At 37.7% G+C, this 16,658-nt stretch overlaps 1 protein-coding gene across 3 annotated transcripts in view; it reads left to right on the top strand.

Moving 5' to 3' along the window:
* Positions 1-16,658, top strand: part of bach1a (BTB and CNC homology 1, basic leucine zipper transcription factor 1 a) — a 251,933-nt gene that overhangs the window by 3,301 nt on the left and 231,974 nt on the right. For 2 of the 3 annotated variants that reach the window (XM_007234502.3, XM_007234501.3), the window contains exons 2-5: positions 1,247-1,501; positions 5,512-6,870; positions 8,337-8,543; positions 8,831-13,779. In XM_007234502.3, the coding sequence (XP_007234564.3) occupies positions 1,262-1,501; positions 5,512-6,870; positions 8,337-8,543; positions 8,831-9,199 (2,175 nt within the window). In that variant the 5' untranslated portion in view covers positions 1,247-1,261 and the 3' untranslated portion in view covers positions 9,200-13,779. Of the gene's footprint in view, positions 1-1,246; positions 1,502-5,511; positions 6,871-8,336; positions 8,544-8,830; positions 13,780-16,658 lie in introns of those variants that run through there. The other variant, XR_007425357.1, reaches the window with a different exon arrangement.

Below are 16,658 nucleotides of genomic sequence, written 5' to 3'. Positions count from 1 at the left end.
ATGAACAGATACAGTCATATGAACTCACTTAAAACTCTTTATTTACTAAGGTGTATTCCCATTTTTTCCTCAGGTAGAAGTATCGATACCAGGGTTTGCAAAAATAAAAAATAAAAAAAAATCTAAAAGCCATAATGGCTACAATGTTAATATTAAAATGTTAATGTTGAAGAATTTGGGATGCACTAGGTGCCCTGTATCAGCTGCTTAATTGCCCATTAAAAATTAATTTATTTTAGGCAGATTTTGCCGAATTGGTGCCATTTCTGCCCCCAGGAAATTACATGTATTACAAGTAGTAAAAACTACTTAGAACACTGAAAAAAATAACTTTATAAACTTTACCATGTAATATAATGCATTGTTGTGTGACTTATAATCCCATCTATGTCTTAAATAATTTTTTCCATACTAAAACCATAATTTTAAAAGTCAAAATACATTTTAGTTGTGTCCCTGTGTTTCACTCAGTCATGTTACAGTAAAACATGATCCCATCTGAAACATCTTACATCTTTTATATTTTTCATGTTAATTCTATGCTAAAAACTCATTCCTGTTTCTTTCAGTCCTGTTAATTACAAAAACATAAATAATAATAACAGGAGTGAATGCCAGTAACAGAAATGCGTATTTTAACTTTTAAAATTATGGTTTTAGTTTGGAAAAAATGATTTCAGACATAGATGTGATTATAAATCACACAACAATGCACTATGAAGAAGAGCCAGACTCCTCAGCCCATAATTGAAGACCATAAGATGTAGTGTAAAGCTGTCTCCAACATTTCTAAATGTCCTCATGCGACCTACAGGTCGCTCTCACCATAGCTGTTATCAGAGTACAGCATCTACCACCAGAAAAACAAGAAGAGCAAACAATTGAGCAGTTCATTATATTGGAAGGTGTGCAAGGTGAATACCCACGCATAATAATTAGATTCATTTGTCTGCAATGTTTATCTGTTCAGAGCACAATGTTTCAGAAGTTCTGTTCTGTATGTAGGTGTTCCCTGGGAAACTTTGTTCCCACTCTGCTGTTATTTTTGTTTTGGGATGTCCTTTCACATTGTTAAACATGACTCTGTTTGCAATCCTCCTTTTACTTCCACTACTTTCTGCCTTTCAGTCACATCTTAAAATAGTCAAACTTATAATGTCATGATCAGATGACATATAAGCAATTCCTCTTCACTGGATCCACCCTTCTGCTCATCTGTGTCTGTTCCTCTTTTGTTGTTCTGTAGCTAAAATTCACCATCATGTCTGTGGATGGCCCCCGGACGTCGGTGTTCACCTTCCAGTCAGCCGTACACAGTGTGCATGTCCTCCGCTCCCTGGATGAACAGAGACAGAAGGACGTCCTCTGTGATGTGACCGTAGAAGTGGAGTGCAGGAGCTTTCGAGCGCACCGCTCCGTACTGGCATGCTGCAGCAACTATTTTTACACCAGGCTCCAAAACAACACGGGCTGGAACTTGGTCATCAATCTACCTGATGAAGTAATGCTTAATGTTTTATTACAGGATATAATGTAGCTTATGATATCATAAGGAAAGCCTTGGCCAAAAATGTGCAGCCTTGGCCAAATAACACATTTAGTTTTATTTTTTAAATTTAAAAATAGTAAGCACAGCTTGTGTTACAGTTATCTGTAATTGATCAAACATAAAACACATTTTTTTCTGGAAATCTTAATATGTTATTCCATTTTTTAATAAAGAAATCAAAAGCAAAATCATCAGTGTGGCAAAAGATTTGAGAACCTTACAGCATCAGGCTTTGTATTAAATATATGCAAGGGCAAGAACTTGACGGTACAATACATATTATGATACACGAGTTATGATTAAATACATGGCAATGTATTGCAAAAATGTAAACATGGTGATATATTGTCTAAATCAAAATTTAGGAAAACTGTTAAATATAAAATCATTATAATATTTATAAAATCTGGGGTGGGTTTCCCGAAAACGATCAATCTTAGCGAATAACGAACGAACTAACGAATGACGTGAGTAAAGAACGAGCCAGTTCTGCGAGTGTTTCCCAAAGAGCTTCGCAACGCGAAAATTAACGAACGAGGTTAAAGAACGTCTTTGTTGACTCCTCCCCAAAAACAGCGCACTCAATCGATCCACAAATATCGATTCAACATTGCCAATATGCAGTATTTATTCACTATTACACCCTAAAAACGTAGAAATGTGTTGTAATCATCAATATTATACATATTCTGAAATTTAAATTACAAAAGGATGTACTTTGGCATTAATAAAATACTCCTAAAGATACATATGACTAAATAAATACTCGAAAATCTAATCTATTAAAAAAAATAAACTTTTTTACTTTTTTAAAACTATTATTGTTAATATATATACATATATATATATTATATTAATATATATTATACTAATATTATTAATAGTAATTTGGCGAGTAATATTAATTTATTATTATAATTATTAATAATAATATAAAAAATATAATATATAAAAAATATTAAAATAATATAATAATACATATACGTATGTTATATATATTATACCAACATGAGTATGCTCATCCAAATCACCATCTCAGTTGGGTTTAGGTCAGGGGATTGTTAAGGCCATGCACCTTTTTGTTTACTAGATAATTCCATATGCGTCAATTAATAGTTTTCATGGTTTTAATATTAATCCACAATGTAAAAAAAAAAAAAAAAAAAAACATTGAATGAGACGTGTCCAACTTTTGACTGGTATTTATATATTTGTGAGCTGACACACCCCAGAGTTTGCCCAGATGAACGGCCACAATGTTGGTTAGAATCACCTGATTAAGGAATAATATTAAATATTACCTGCACATTCACCGATACCCTTTACAATACGCGTAGGTGTGATTAAAGACACCGCAGGCGTCCCCTGCACCGGACCTACAGTACCAGGAATTTTCCCAATAGCATGGAAATATATAATGTTGTGCTGTAATTCCCGGTCTGGTGGGAATTGTGTATATTTGCGTGTATTCCACAGTAACAGCCTGATTACAGAATCCACGGACTTGGTGACTTTGCAGCTTTGCTTAGACCGTGAGCATCATCTGCAGGAATCTGGATTTTAATAATGGGTTTGCCCAGTTAGACTACAAGCCACAGACAAATTGGCATTATATATGGCATTATATGGCAATATAATATAATATAATATAATATAATATAATATAATATAATATAATATAATATAATATAACTCATTCACTCACTTACTCACTCATCGTCAACCGCTTTATCCGTTTAGGGTCGCGGGGGGGCTGGAGTCTATACCAGCCGGCTATACACCCTGGAAAGGCCGCCAATCCGTCGCAGGGCAGACAGACACAGACAGACACACAGACACATCCACTCACACACTCACACCTAAGGGTCAGTTTTTAATTTTTATCCGACATCCAATTAGGTCTTTGGACTGTGGGAGGAAACCGGAGCACCCGCAGACACGGGGAATATTATAATATAATATAATGTAATATAATATAATATAATATAATATAATAGTAATATAATATAATTGCTTCAACCACGGAAATGAACATTTTTCTCCCTTAAAATTGGCGGTCCCTGGTGTTTAAGGTGCTGAACTGCAAGTAGAGATCCCCTAAAGAAGCTCTCTAAAAATAACGAGTGGGTCAGGGCACTCGTTAATCTGCGAGCGAGTTTACGCAGTACTTTAGTTACGCACGGGTTTGGGAAACACTCTTTAATTAACGATCAATCTTAAGTACGAGTTAACGAAGTTCTTAGCATTACGAAGCTTTCGGGAAACCCACCCCTGAACAGTAGGATTAAATTCACTTCTATCTAGAGGTTGAGGTTAACACAACACTTAATGGACTACTGTTAGATATCCATATTTACATATAAACTAATATTTAGAAATCATTACTGTGTTTTATTTTAGTCTCGTCCGGACGCACATCTCTGTGTTAAGTCACCTCAAGTTTAATAAAATAGCTATTTGTCCACTGCCATGCACCGTAATTACACTTTGGGTGTGTGTTTCCATGGAGATCCATGTAAACACAACAGTGAGTTGAAATGGAGGAGCTACTGAACGTGATGTCGTGACCACAAAAGCCTAAAAACTCATTGGTTCTCCTGTTTTTTCAGCTGCAGTCCGGATACCAGAGTTTTATCACTGAGTAGAAGAGTGAAATATTTTTTACACACATCTGCCCCCCTCGCCCAGTTAGGGCTATAGATAAAATGTATTCCTTGCTCAACCTGTGCAATATTTCCAATGGCGCTTATGGCAACACAGTCCCAAATCATGATGGATGCAATGGGTGGTGCAATGTTCAAAGACAGACAAGGTGTTTATTTGAGGAAATGCAGTTCCTTTGTTCTCCAAGCATACCATTGCTGATTATTGCTTGTATTTAATTAGTGCAGAGCACTTGTATCCGAAACTCATCTGGCTTCCCAATAGGTTCTGTAGCATACTTGCAGTTGAAGTTTCCTTTTTATAACTCCTTCATAAAGATTATGATTATGCAAACAATGCTGCACACCGGAACATTGCACTACCCTCTTCACTTAGCTAAACTTTCACATAGTTTTGATTTGATGTATGAAGAGCAAGTCTTCCTTTTTCTTCCAAAGATCTTATCTTGACCTACACAGTCCCCCTGAACTGTCATTTCCCAATAGCACTCCACACAATAGAAATATCTACAAGTAAGGACCTACAGTATTACTTTGATTTTCCTGGCTTTAGACAGTTGCTTAAAGGAGCCGATGGTTGATGAAGTTTAAAGAATTTGAGTTTTTAAAGATTTCAATTTGGGAAATTTGATTTTTCTGTTTATTTCTTTTATCAATTGATGTAAGACCCAAGATCAAGTTCCATGCATCAGATACCACATTTGGTAAATAGAAAAGCAAAAAACTAGAGGCATCGTTTACTGTTTTCAGTTAAAAAGACAAAATGTGCCATTTGGCCAGTAGTGCTCAAACCTTTGCATAAGACTATATAGTAGCAGGAAGTTCATATAACCAGCTACAGGTTGACTTAATTTGACTACAATAGTAATTTGCTATTCATTTTTACACATTTAATATATACAATACCGGTGAACATTTTTAGAACATCAGCATTTTTCCGCCCTTTTTTTGCCATGTGAGCTCTTCAGGTCAATAACCGGAAATATTCAGGAAGATTCAGGTCTGGCTGACCCAAATGGCAACACCTTTAGCTCAGCTTTACATTGGACTAAGTCTCAGTTTTAGCAATAAAGAGAAGAATTAGAGGTAATGAAGGAATTAAAGGAATTAGAGAGAATCTGAGAAGTGAAGGAGTGCAGTAATAATTAGTAAAGTCATCTTAGTAAAGTCATTGCTAAGATGATAAATTAAAAAAGGCAGCTTGTCTGGGCCATACAGAACTGCTACAGGAAAAATAAAACCTTTGACTGGTAGTGTATATAATGTGATTATTAATACTAATTTTCTGTATACCCCCAGGTCACTGTAGAAGGCTTTGTGCCTTTGCTGCAGTTTGCCTACACTGCAAAACTTCACTTCACCAAAGACAACATTCTGGAGATTCACAGATGTGCCGAGCTGTTGGGATTTCACAATCTTGACAAAGCCTGCTTCGAGTTCCTCATCCCCAAGTTCTCTGATGGCAGCGGAAACACTCAGGAAGCCAAGAGGAAGAGCAAAAACAGCAACAAGAGCAAAGCCTGCCATGAGAAACCCTCAGCTGCCAGTGGAGACTGCAGTACTACCAGTGAGCATCACACTAATACTGAAACAGAAAATGTAGCGCTGGTTCCTGAGGTTGAGACGGTACCTAGTGTGCAGACTGAAACAGACTGTGTGCCTCAGGTTCCTGAGGTTGAGGTGGTATCTACTGTGCAGACTGAAACAGACAGGGTGCTGCAGGTTTCTGGGGTTGATACAGAACCTATTGTGCCAAGTGCACAGTGTCCTGAAGAATGCCAGACTGTTTCCTCTAATGAAGATCTACCCTTAAATGTACCCTCAGTCTCATTCCAGACTGCTTCTGGCCAGGACAGAACAGAACTGTGTTTACAGAACTGCGGGCCTCAGTTACCACTGTCTTCCTCAGTACCGGCCGGAGTGGTCTGTCCGTTTCTTTCAGTAACTTGCACCAGTAACAGTGAAAATGTGCATCCTGCCACAGCGGGCTGTGATGGGGACATTTTGGAGATGGGAGAAGCGTTCCAGAATGGACTGTCAATGGATGTTGCACTTGATGTTCCTGGTGAAACATCTGGCACTGAACCTGTAACCATGCCAGATTTAACTGAAGGTCAATTTAACCAGCCCATAAGGGTTCTGGAACCATCAGCAGAATGCAGCCAGTTGCGTCCTCTAAGCCCCACAGAGACCAGTGAAGTTTTGGACAGCATTGCGTCAGTGACTAACCTAGAGAGCATTAACTCCGAGGCCCCGCAGACCTTTGACTCGGATGAGCAAATATTCCCTGATCCAGCACCTAGTGGCGGGTCCACAGAAAGGAGCACAGTAGAGAGGGAGGTGGCAGAGCATCTGGCGAAAGGTTTTTGGCCAGATTTAAGCTCTTCTTTGGCAGAGCCTCTGGAGTCGATGGAGCAGGCAGCTGTAGGGAATGGTGCCGACTTCCACTGGCTCAAGCACCTGGACTTAGGTGCCGCCCCTGATGACTGCCCTTTCCTCAGAGACCTAAGCTCCAAAGATGGACAACCCTCAGGAGGTGACAGTCTGTCCAAAGAAGAGAGCAGAGAAAGTTCCTGTGTGTCTCCTATAATCTCTGGCGAGAATTCTGAATGCGACACAGATGGAGACTGTGCGGATCTTGGTGAGCAAGTGTATGAGGTGAGCCAATATTTTAACAATCATTAAAAAAAATAACTAAGTAGAACTTAGTATAACGTGTCAAAACTCACATTTCCAGAGATCCTAAATTCTAGGGTTACTTTGCAACAGCATGCCAGGGTTACAAAGTGCAACAGCATACCATGTTCTAGAGACTGGAAGATCAATTGGCTTTGTATAGGTTTCAGACGTTATTGCTCTGATTTAGCCGATGCGAAGCGTAATACTGCAGACTGGAGACCTAAATGGGAGAGGACTTGAGAAATAAAAAACATCAATCATGTTCTGCATCAACCAATTAAAACTTTGTTCTTAGCCGTCAATCACATTTTGCATTGAGCGGTTACAGAATAGAACGACCTAGCCATTGTTTTTTGTATCAGCCAACCTAGATGCTGGGAAGCTCTAAATCTACATTAATTAGCTAATTTAGTTTCTCGTTGTTTACTTTCCCTGGATTTCGCTTTTTTACAGAGTCCCATTTGGATACCTGTCCCTGCGGTATTGGTGTCTAATTAAACAAACATAATTATAAAATGTAACCTATTTACACATTTATATTTCTCCTGAAATCCAATTATTTCGATGATTAAAACTCTTCTGTTTATTTAAAGTCAGTGTATATGACCAGTTTTTGCTTGAACGTGGTCGTAATTAGGAGAATCTGTGCCAAAATTGCCTGGCGTCTGTATTGCATTAATATGGCATTTGGCCCAGCCCAAGATTGGTATCACACCCAAAACTACTGATCGTTCAGTTTCTACTTTTATTATAATTATGTATTATACTTTTATATAATAATATTTATTTAATTCCCAAGAAACATATCTAAAAGTGTTGTTGGTTTAGTTCAGACATTTAATGATGATTGGACCAATAGCAGTGTCCCAAAATGACAGTAAAATGCATTTAGTTGCATTAAAAGCCACATACACAATCACTACACAAGCAGCAGTAATCGGATACACAATTGAGTTGTGTACCTTTTATATATCTGGTGGATTAAAATCCTTGTCTTTTAAGGTCCAGATCATTAATAAAACATAGACAAAAAAATCACTACTAAACAAAAAACATAGTTAAAGCAGAACTCCAGTGTGAAATTGATTTGGGTGTTGTAAAACATGATAAAGTGTTTACTAACCTTTACCTGAATATAACCTTTGTTGAATAGCTCACCTCCGCTCACCCGCAGCTTTCTGAGATCCAGCAATTTTATTACATTTGTCCAAACACCCTTTGGACTTGGTGATACGGGGCATATTCTTGCCCCTGCAGATACATAGCTTTTTATACTGTTATCCAGGCTCAAAGTAGCTCCACACCTCACTGGTAGAATCTAAAGAGCCCTGACATTTAAAATGAGGCATTAATAACTTTAAGGTTATAATCATATTAATAATTATTGTGATCATGATTGTTGTACAGTTTATGGAACTTTTTGCTCTGATTCTTTGTTACCCTAGGTAGAACTGCCATTCCCTGTTGAGCAGATTCCAGGCATGAGCAGGCGTGCTTTCCTGCAGATGCTGAAGGAGCAGCGGCTGACCGCAGAGCAGCTGGAGTTTGTGCAAGACGTTAGACGTCGCAGCAAAAACCGTATGGCTGCTCAGCGATGCCGCAAAAGAAAACTAGACTGCATCTACAGGCTGGAGGGGGACATCAAGAAACTGGTGCGCTTCTGAATTGTTTTATTCTGGATATTGTTGATACAGCACTTTGTAGTTAGTTTAAAAGTTCAGGTCCAGTTATTGATCAATTGTTCTTGATAATTGTTGCTTCATTCATTCACCTTATCCAATAAAATAAATTATATTTTACTTTTTTCACCAGCAAAAGAAGGATTTAGTAGAGATTACTTGCAATTCAAAAGTTGTCATCTCGATTAAAAGTAATGTAAAAGTTGTATGATGGAGAAACAAATCAGTTATGTGTTTCTGTCTGGTTTTATATTAATCAGAGGACACAGAAGGAGAAGTTGCTGCAGGAGCGTAGCCAACTGAAGCAGAACATGGAGGAAGTGCGGCAGTCTGTCTCGGGACTGTGCCAGATTGCGTGCCCCGAGGCGTTAGCACAGCCGGAGCAGCTCACCATCTTAGCCAGGTACCTCTCCTCAGATTGCCCCACCTCACTGCCCCTCACCCCCATGGCTTGTCCTGGCTTGGCTGCGTCTGACCAGGACAACCTTCCAGACACCTGCCTTGAAGCTAGTGTCACTGGACAATCTCCAAATGACTGTCCCCTAGGAAACAGAGCAGGAATTAAACCTACTTCTACACTCTTTCAAGATGATACACAGAGCGACGTTACAGAACCTCACGTCCCGTAATCCAGAAGGCAGGTCCGTGTGGAAACGGCAGAGGAACATACTGTATCTGTGAGCGTGGTTATGGTAGAGCACAAGTCTGCCATTTGTATATAATAGTACAATTATATGTGTAAGTGGAAAATAATTTTCACATTTTATATTATACTTGGATTTAATCTCAATGAACTGATTATTACTGCAAGCATTTGCTACCTAACAATCGGGGGTGTCGTTTGAAAATATATACTGTACACTTATTTTCAAAGAAATGATTCCAAAAAATTGCTGCATAGTATAAACTATTGAAACAAACTTGCCAAGCCGTTGCCAAGTGATTGTGAAGAGTCGCAGACACTTTGCAGATGTTTGGCATGCTAAATATCTGACCCAGTCGGCGACTGTGTGTCAAGAGCATTAACTACTTACAGCCAATGGGATCACAAAGAAAGAGAGAACTATAGGTCCAAAACGCATGCTGTTTATATGCTGTTTCCCCCCATATATCAGTTTTAAACTCTAGAGGAGGCCTGCAAGTGAGTTCCATATGAAAAAAAAAATCTGAAGGATTGGTCGTATAGTGTGAACAGCACAATGACCTCAAAAGTCGTTTAGTGTGAACCAGACATTAGGGGTCTCTACTGAGACGAAAGCAAGACTCTCCAACCCACCATGGCTCATTACTGTCGGATGATTACTTCTTGGTGCAAATATTTCTTTTGACAATGAGTGTATTTATTAAAATTCCATGTATTTCCACCAAATCTAAAACTCATGTTACAGTTACAGTAGTTTCTCTGAAGGTCAAATACATTTTAATGTAATGGTTTACATGTTGTGCAGCTACAAGCAGTTACAGTACTATTTACTATCATAGGACTTAGGGTACACAGAGATGGTCCTTTTTCATCTGAAAACCCATGCAGTTCTTTGCTCAATTTCTCATGTGTATCCTGACATACAAATTTATTATAATCAGGTTTACTTAAAAAAAAGATCTCTCTTAAACTCTAGACTCTCTAAGTGAAACATTCCTAAATAATGCATTGATCAATATATTGCAAAGGCAGATATCAGCTATCCCAGCTTGTTGGTGGAAAGTAAAACTTGATTCCGCTGCAGTAAAAATAGGATACACTGCTCAGGTTACAAAGGAGCCTCTGCAAGTGCACCCAGTGCCTTAAGCCATACCGTCATAACATTTTGGACAAATTGGCTGTTTGGGGAAGGGGACGTCAATCAGAACATTGCTGCATGAGTTTCAGTATAAATGTGCTGGTAGGCTCCATTAGTCTGCAGAAACTGATGGACACAGAAGACCTACAGTAGAATGGTCAGAACAGTTCCTGCATAAAATGTTAATGAATTATGAAAGTAATAGAGTGGATAATAGCAATTATAGAACTAATGATCAGGCAGACTGCACTTAATAATGGCTTTTTTTTCTCAGACAGCACAGTCAGATGAGTCAACTGAGATTTCTCCCACATAATATTAACATATACTTATATACTGGACCCAATGTACAACTAATTTGAGATTTTGTTCAACCAAACCCTTGTATCTACTTTTTTTTACACTTTGTAAACCTAATTATGTAAAAATCATTATAAATGAACCAACAGAAATGCTTCAAAGTACGAGGAAGACTTTTTTTTTTACTACAATGAATATTGCATTTCTTTTTGGGTTCAAAACGTTTTTCCTTCTGTAAATTTCCTATTTTGGAGACATAATACCATGTTTTTCGCACTATAAGGTGTACCGGATTATAAGGCACACTATCAATAAATGTTTATTTTCTGGTCTATTTTAATACATAAGGCGCACCGGATTATAAGTCGCATTTTATGCAGCACTATTAACCAGTAACTAGTTGTAGGAACAGAGTGTCGCCATGTTTTTCTTCTAAATTCAATAAAGCTAAGTTAAGTAAATAAAAAAAAACATTTCAGATGTCAAATGAGCACTGGTGTTAATCTACACAGATTACTCTCCTGAAAACTGTTAATTTGGGTGAGTAAAGCGCTTCTGTTTATTTACAGTAAGCTTAGATTATTAGATTTCCACTAAAACTGGAGCACTAGCGTTAGCAGCTAATGCCACCCGACAGAGCTACACTGAGGAACCTGTGTGTTTTCCAGGGAGATATTAGCTAGATATTAGCTAGCGGTTTGTCCCACGTAGCTTGTTTTAATACAGTAAACACACACACTACAGTCCGATATACACCTCTGAACAGCAAAAGAGCTAGTGCTGTGGTTAGCAGCTAATGCTAATGCTGCACCAGCAGTGCTAGCAAGGGTTAGCAGGAGGCTACAGGCTGTTAATACTCACCACTGGACGTCCAAAGAGCTAGCTCTTTGTGCGGTTAGCAGCTAATGCTAATACACCTGGAGAACTAAACTGAAACTCCTGTATAACGCTGTATTTCAGCAGAGTGGCTTTACTGCTCCTTAATACCTGACTGGTAAAATTCATAATGTGCAACAGATTAAAAGGCGCACTGATGATTGCTGAAGTGCGTCTTATAGTGTGAAAAATATGGTAATACTAAGGGAAAACCGTGGGAACTTTTTAATATTAGAATTAAAAATCTGTATATGCTCAGTTACACATTATTATATTAAATCAGTGCTGGTGTTATTGAGGGCATCCAGAAGAGGCATGAACCAAACTTTGGTCATACTAGTTCATAAGATATCAGAAACATTTCTGAAAATAATAAATTACATGTTACTGTATTTTTACTGCCCTATTAGTGTTTTGACACATGGCTAGATGTAGCTGATTCCTGCCTGATTTGTAGTAAATCTTCATAACTTGTTTTTATGTAATATTTAATTCAAAGTTATGCCATGATAGATACTTAAGGGAGTACTGCCCACCCCTAAAGGGAGCAAATGTTTCAGCTGTATAATTCTGAGTACAGTTTAATCTTTAATTCAGAGCACCTTTCATAATGTTTATGAATAAATGTACATACTTAAATTTGCACAGTTACTACACATTTCATACTGAATCTTTCTTAGACTTTAAATACTCACATTTGCTTGATGCTTGTTAGCTTTTTTTGCAAGATGTGCATGACCAAAACCTTTTACAGGTAAGGAAGGGTTCTTAATTATGTAAGAGTCTGCCTGCCAGTTTAGCAATTTTAGCATATTTATGTGTACTTTAACTGCATTACTCTCTAGATTATGCTCAGTGTATGATGATTTTCTCTGCTATAATAACAGTCAGCATAAATGCAGCTTCATTCAAGTGTAGCACAAACTTCTGCCAAAAATGGCGCTTAAATTGTAGCATTTGTTTATTGAATATGATGCATATTTTTTGCAGATTAATTAATACTTGCATATGGCTTGAGTCAGGTTCTGAAATGAATGTGTTCTTTTTTTGAGGGTTAGAAACAGAACCTCGAAGCTAACCATGGCACAAATTATTGTGTGTTAAATGTGTTTCTGTGTGTAGATACATTTCCATCCAGTGTTTTTAAGTCTATTATTTTAACACTTAATGTTAATTGGAATGAAATTCCAATGTATACTATTGAAACACCAATTGTTGGTTATATTCATTGAATGAAAATGTTTGTGAATGACAAAAATGTTAATTGGATCAATGTTTTTTTTGGGGGGTTGGGGGGGGTCTCTGCCCCTGTTCCTCACCTGTTTGTTTGTAGCTCCGCCCTCTTGTTCCGCCCTCTGGCTTCCGTCACGTTTTCATCCGGTTTTGCATCTCTCTAGTCTGTCCCTGTGTTTATTTACCTTCCTAACAAGGGGGGCAGGGCTACAAGCGAACAGGTGAGCAAACGGTGGCGGAGACACGGGATAAACACAGGCCACGTGCATAGGAGTAAATTTCATTGTGTTTTTAAGATAATTTCAACATCGGAAATGGAATAGGAATTTTAGGTAAACATGAGTCCACATAGCAGCTCTTTCAAGTTTACAGAATCTCATTAGAAAAAAAAACATATAATGAACCATATAAGTTTGTGTCTGTAGCCTATATTGTACGATAAGCCGATATTATTATTATTATTATTATTATTATTATCGTGATTGGTCTACTTCCATATTAAATTCAACATAGATGTGACACCACTATTAAATATGCATTCTTTATTTTAAAAAGTAAATTGTAAATGCACAGCGGTAATTGGTGTTAGCATTCCTTTAAAAAAAAAAAGAAACAGAGATGTCTAGAAATCAAAGTTTTTATGTCAGAAAAACAGAATATTTCATCTAATGGTTTTGATTGCAAAAAAAGTTAAATTGGCAATGTTTTGATTAGTAAATAATAGGGAAAAAGCAGTTTTGGGCCAGACTATAAGCCACATTTTTGGAATCAATGTTAGAACACAACTTAATGAAAAAAGGGCTGCTGGGCGGCAAACATTGTTTTACACATTTTTGTTTTATTGTTTGTAATTTTGCAGATTTCAGATTACCTTGTACCTGTGTACCTTGTGTATGGACACACACACACACCACCTGTATTGTTCTTCAGTATTTCAGGGTGCTGGTGCCCCGAGTAAAATGTCATTTTTATGTTGATTCTTACTGATATTAAAATGAAATAAATAAATACAAAAACAATTATTTTTCATTTTTCCCCCCTAATGAGACACTGGTCTGATATTTTTTTTATTATCGTTTTAAATCAGATTTGACCTACTGGTACTTTCATATGTGGTCCTAGCTCGAATACATATCTACGGTAATTCAGGGGCATTCGACTTGAACGAAAACTGTCAGAACAGATTTCATGCTTTGTTTTCTTGAATGCATGTACTTAGTGCACTTAGTCATCAACACTTGTGAAGGAATATGCCAAATTATGGCTACTAGTGAGATTCTGACTCCCCTTTAATAATGAAGCTTGTAGTGTGAACACATCTTAAACTATTTAATCTAATGTGTATGCATAACATATGCAATTTCTCAGAATTTATGTTTAACCCTCTTGTTATGTTACAGATCAAATTGACCCGTTTTAAAGTTTGAAGATCTAGAAAAAATAGGTAAAAGTATGAAGTGTAAAGCTTCTTTTGCTTTTCTTAATTATTGTATTGTAAAGAAATTAGAAATTGCAAAAACAGTGGCATGGCTGCTTCAGGACTACCTGTAATTTTACTTACTGCAAGTATTTAATATTGACACAGTATGTAGTTATAGTATAAGTGGTTTTATTCACTCTGCAGGGCTTATTTGTAAGGGGCATGCACTGTGTGTTAAGCACTTAAGGAGTGTACTACTTTATTTATCTATTTTTTTTTCACCTTAAGAGACTGGAAGGTTGTACTAAAATTTAAGCACTTATTGAAACAGACTGAAGAGCACTTTAATATTATACTATGTCCTAATGGAGATGTGTTTTATGCAGGCTCTGCTTTCATTTAAATTTTGTATTAGAGCAGAACCTTGTAAGTGCACTTTAATTATGGAAAAAAACCTTGTCCAGTTATATTTTGCTGCACTTTTTCGGCTGCTATGAATTTCCTTACAGTATTGTAAACTCCTGTGTATTTCTGAATAGAAAATGTTGGTTAATTACAAACAATGCAGAAAACTGGGGATGCAGGTAAGTCTCGGGCAGATATGTAAATGATTACATATATATAGATATAGATATATTTTCCTATTTTCTCCCCAATTTACATGCTCGATTACCCAACCCACTCATTAGTACTAGTGGTGCCCCAACACCAGGAGGGTGAAGACACAAGCCTCCTCTGATACATGTGCTCTCTCAGGGCTCTGGCAGCCGATGGTAAGCTACATGAACAGGATTCAAACCGGTGATCTCCTGATCATAGTGGCAGCGTTTAGCCCGCTGGACCACTCAGAGTTTCTCTTGAACACTTTTTGCCCAGTTTCCAGATTTGTTGCTAATTGAGCATTTATAAAAAGAGCTTGGGAGCCAGCTTTGGCAACCTACGACTGTTCAGGGTCTTGATGATGCCATACAGAACCTGTATGGCTCCGTGCCTAAATGTAACTAATATTTTAAGACTTTAAATGGCCCAAAATGGTACTAAAGTCTCCTTTCAATTGTATAGGTTTGTACAATAAATGTATAGTTTTTCTCTAGTATTGTAATCATTTACATACAAAATTCGATTCGATTCGATTCCAAGACCTCCTTGGTATGTTATTTTTTTATTTTGTCTCAAAGTGTAGAAAAGTATTACCACCATCAGTTTTTGCCTCAAGCTGATTTCAAATTCTGCAGAAGTCTGTATATTTTTTTTATTGGTAGTGTGGAAACCTTCTGTTCGTTCTAGGGGATTTTTATGTCAAACCTTTAGTTTAATTTAATCATAAAAGCAGAACCTCTCTTTTCTCAGCCTCTGCTAAGTGAGTTTACTCTATTCAAGTGTGTATAAGTCTAATTGAGTTAGTCATAGCAGGGTTTGTGAACACAGGGATTTCATCAAATTCTTTTGCTTTTCTGGCGCTCACATGGTTTTCCTCCCAACTCGCATGATTTGTTTTTAACAAGACTCTGACAGTGTTACAAATATTCTCTGACTTCTCTTAGAGCTTCTTTGCTTTTGCTGTGGGTTTATAGAGAGAGCTCCTGCTGTGAAGGCAAGGGTTTTTATAATGTCACAAAATATTTATCAGTCTTTTTTTGAGTTCTGCTTAGGCAAGTGGAGAAGATACTGTTACCCTACGGCACCTAGTTTATTAGTCCTTCATTAAAGTAAACTGTATGGGCAGCTAATTAAACTGACAAAGCCATACAGTGGCTCGAGTGGACAGAGTATCTGAGTATTTCAGAAACTGCTGATCTACTGTGATTTTCACGCACAACCATCTCTTGGGTTTACAGAGAATGATCAGAGAAAGAGAAAATATCCAGTGAGCGGATACAGTTCTGTGGACACAAATGCCTTGTTGATGTTGAGGATAGAGAAGAACGGCCAGACTGGTTTCAGCTAATAGAATGATAACTCAACAGTAACTCAAAAAATCACTCGTTACAACCGAGGTCTGCAGAAGAGAAGAGCATCTCTGAATGCACAACACATCAAACCTTGAGGTGGATGGGCTACAGCAGCAGAAGACCACACCGGGTGCCCTGACTCCTGTCAGCTAAGAACAGAAAACTGAGGCTACAATTCACATAGGCTCACCAAAACTGGACAATAGAAGATTGAAAAAACGTTACCTGGTCTGATGAGTCTCTGATGATTTCTGCTGCGATATTCGGATGGTAGGGTCAGAATTTGGCATCAACAACATGAAAGCATGCATCCATCCTGCTTTGTATCAACAGTTCAGGCTGGTGGTGCTGGTGCTGAAATGGTGTGGGGGATATTTTCCTGGCACACTTTGGGCCCATTAGTACCAATTGAGCATCATTGGGTGTCAACACCACAGCCTACCTGAGTAGGACCATGTCCATTCCTTTATGACCACAGTGTTAACCATCTTCTGATGCTACTTCCAGCAGGATAATGCACCATGTC

This window comes from Astyanax mexicanus, chromosome 18 (genome assembly GCF_023375975.1).
Source record: "Astyanax mexicanus isolate ESR-SI-001 chromosome 18, AstMex3_surface, whole genome shotgun sequence".
NCBI classification, from domain to species: Eukaryota; Metazoa; Chordata; class Actinopteri; order Characiformes; family Acestrorhamphidae; genus Astyanax; species Astyanax mexicanus.
The sequence above is the reverse complement of the archived record's forward strand: the minus strand, read 5'-3'. Positions and strand labels throughout refer to the sequence as shown.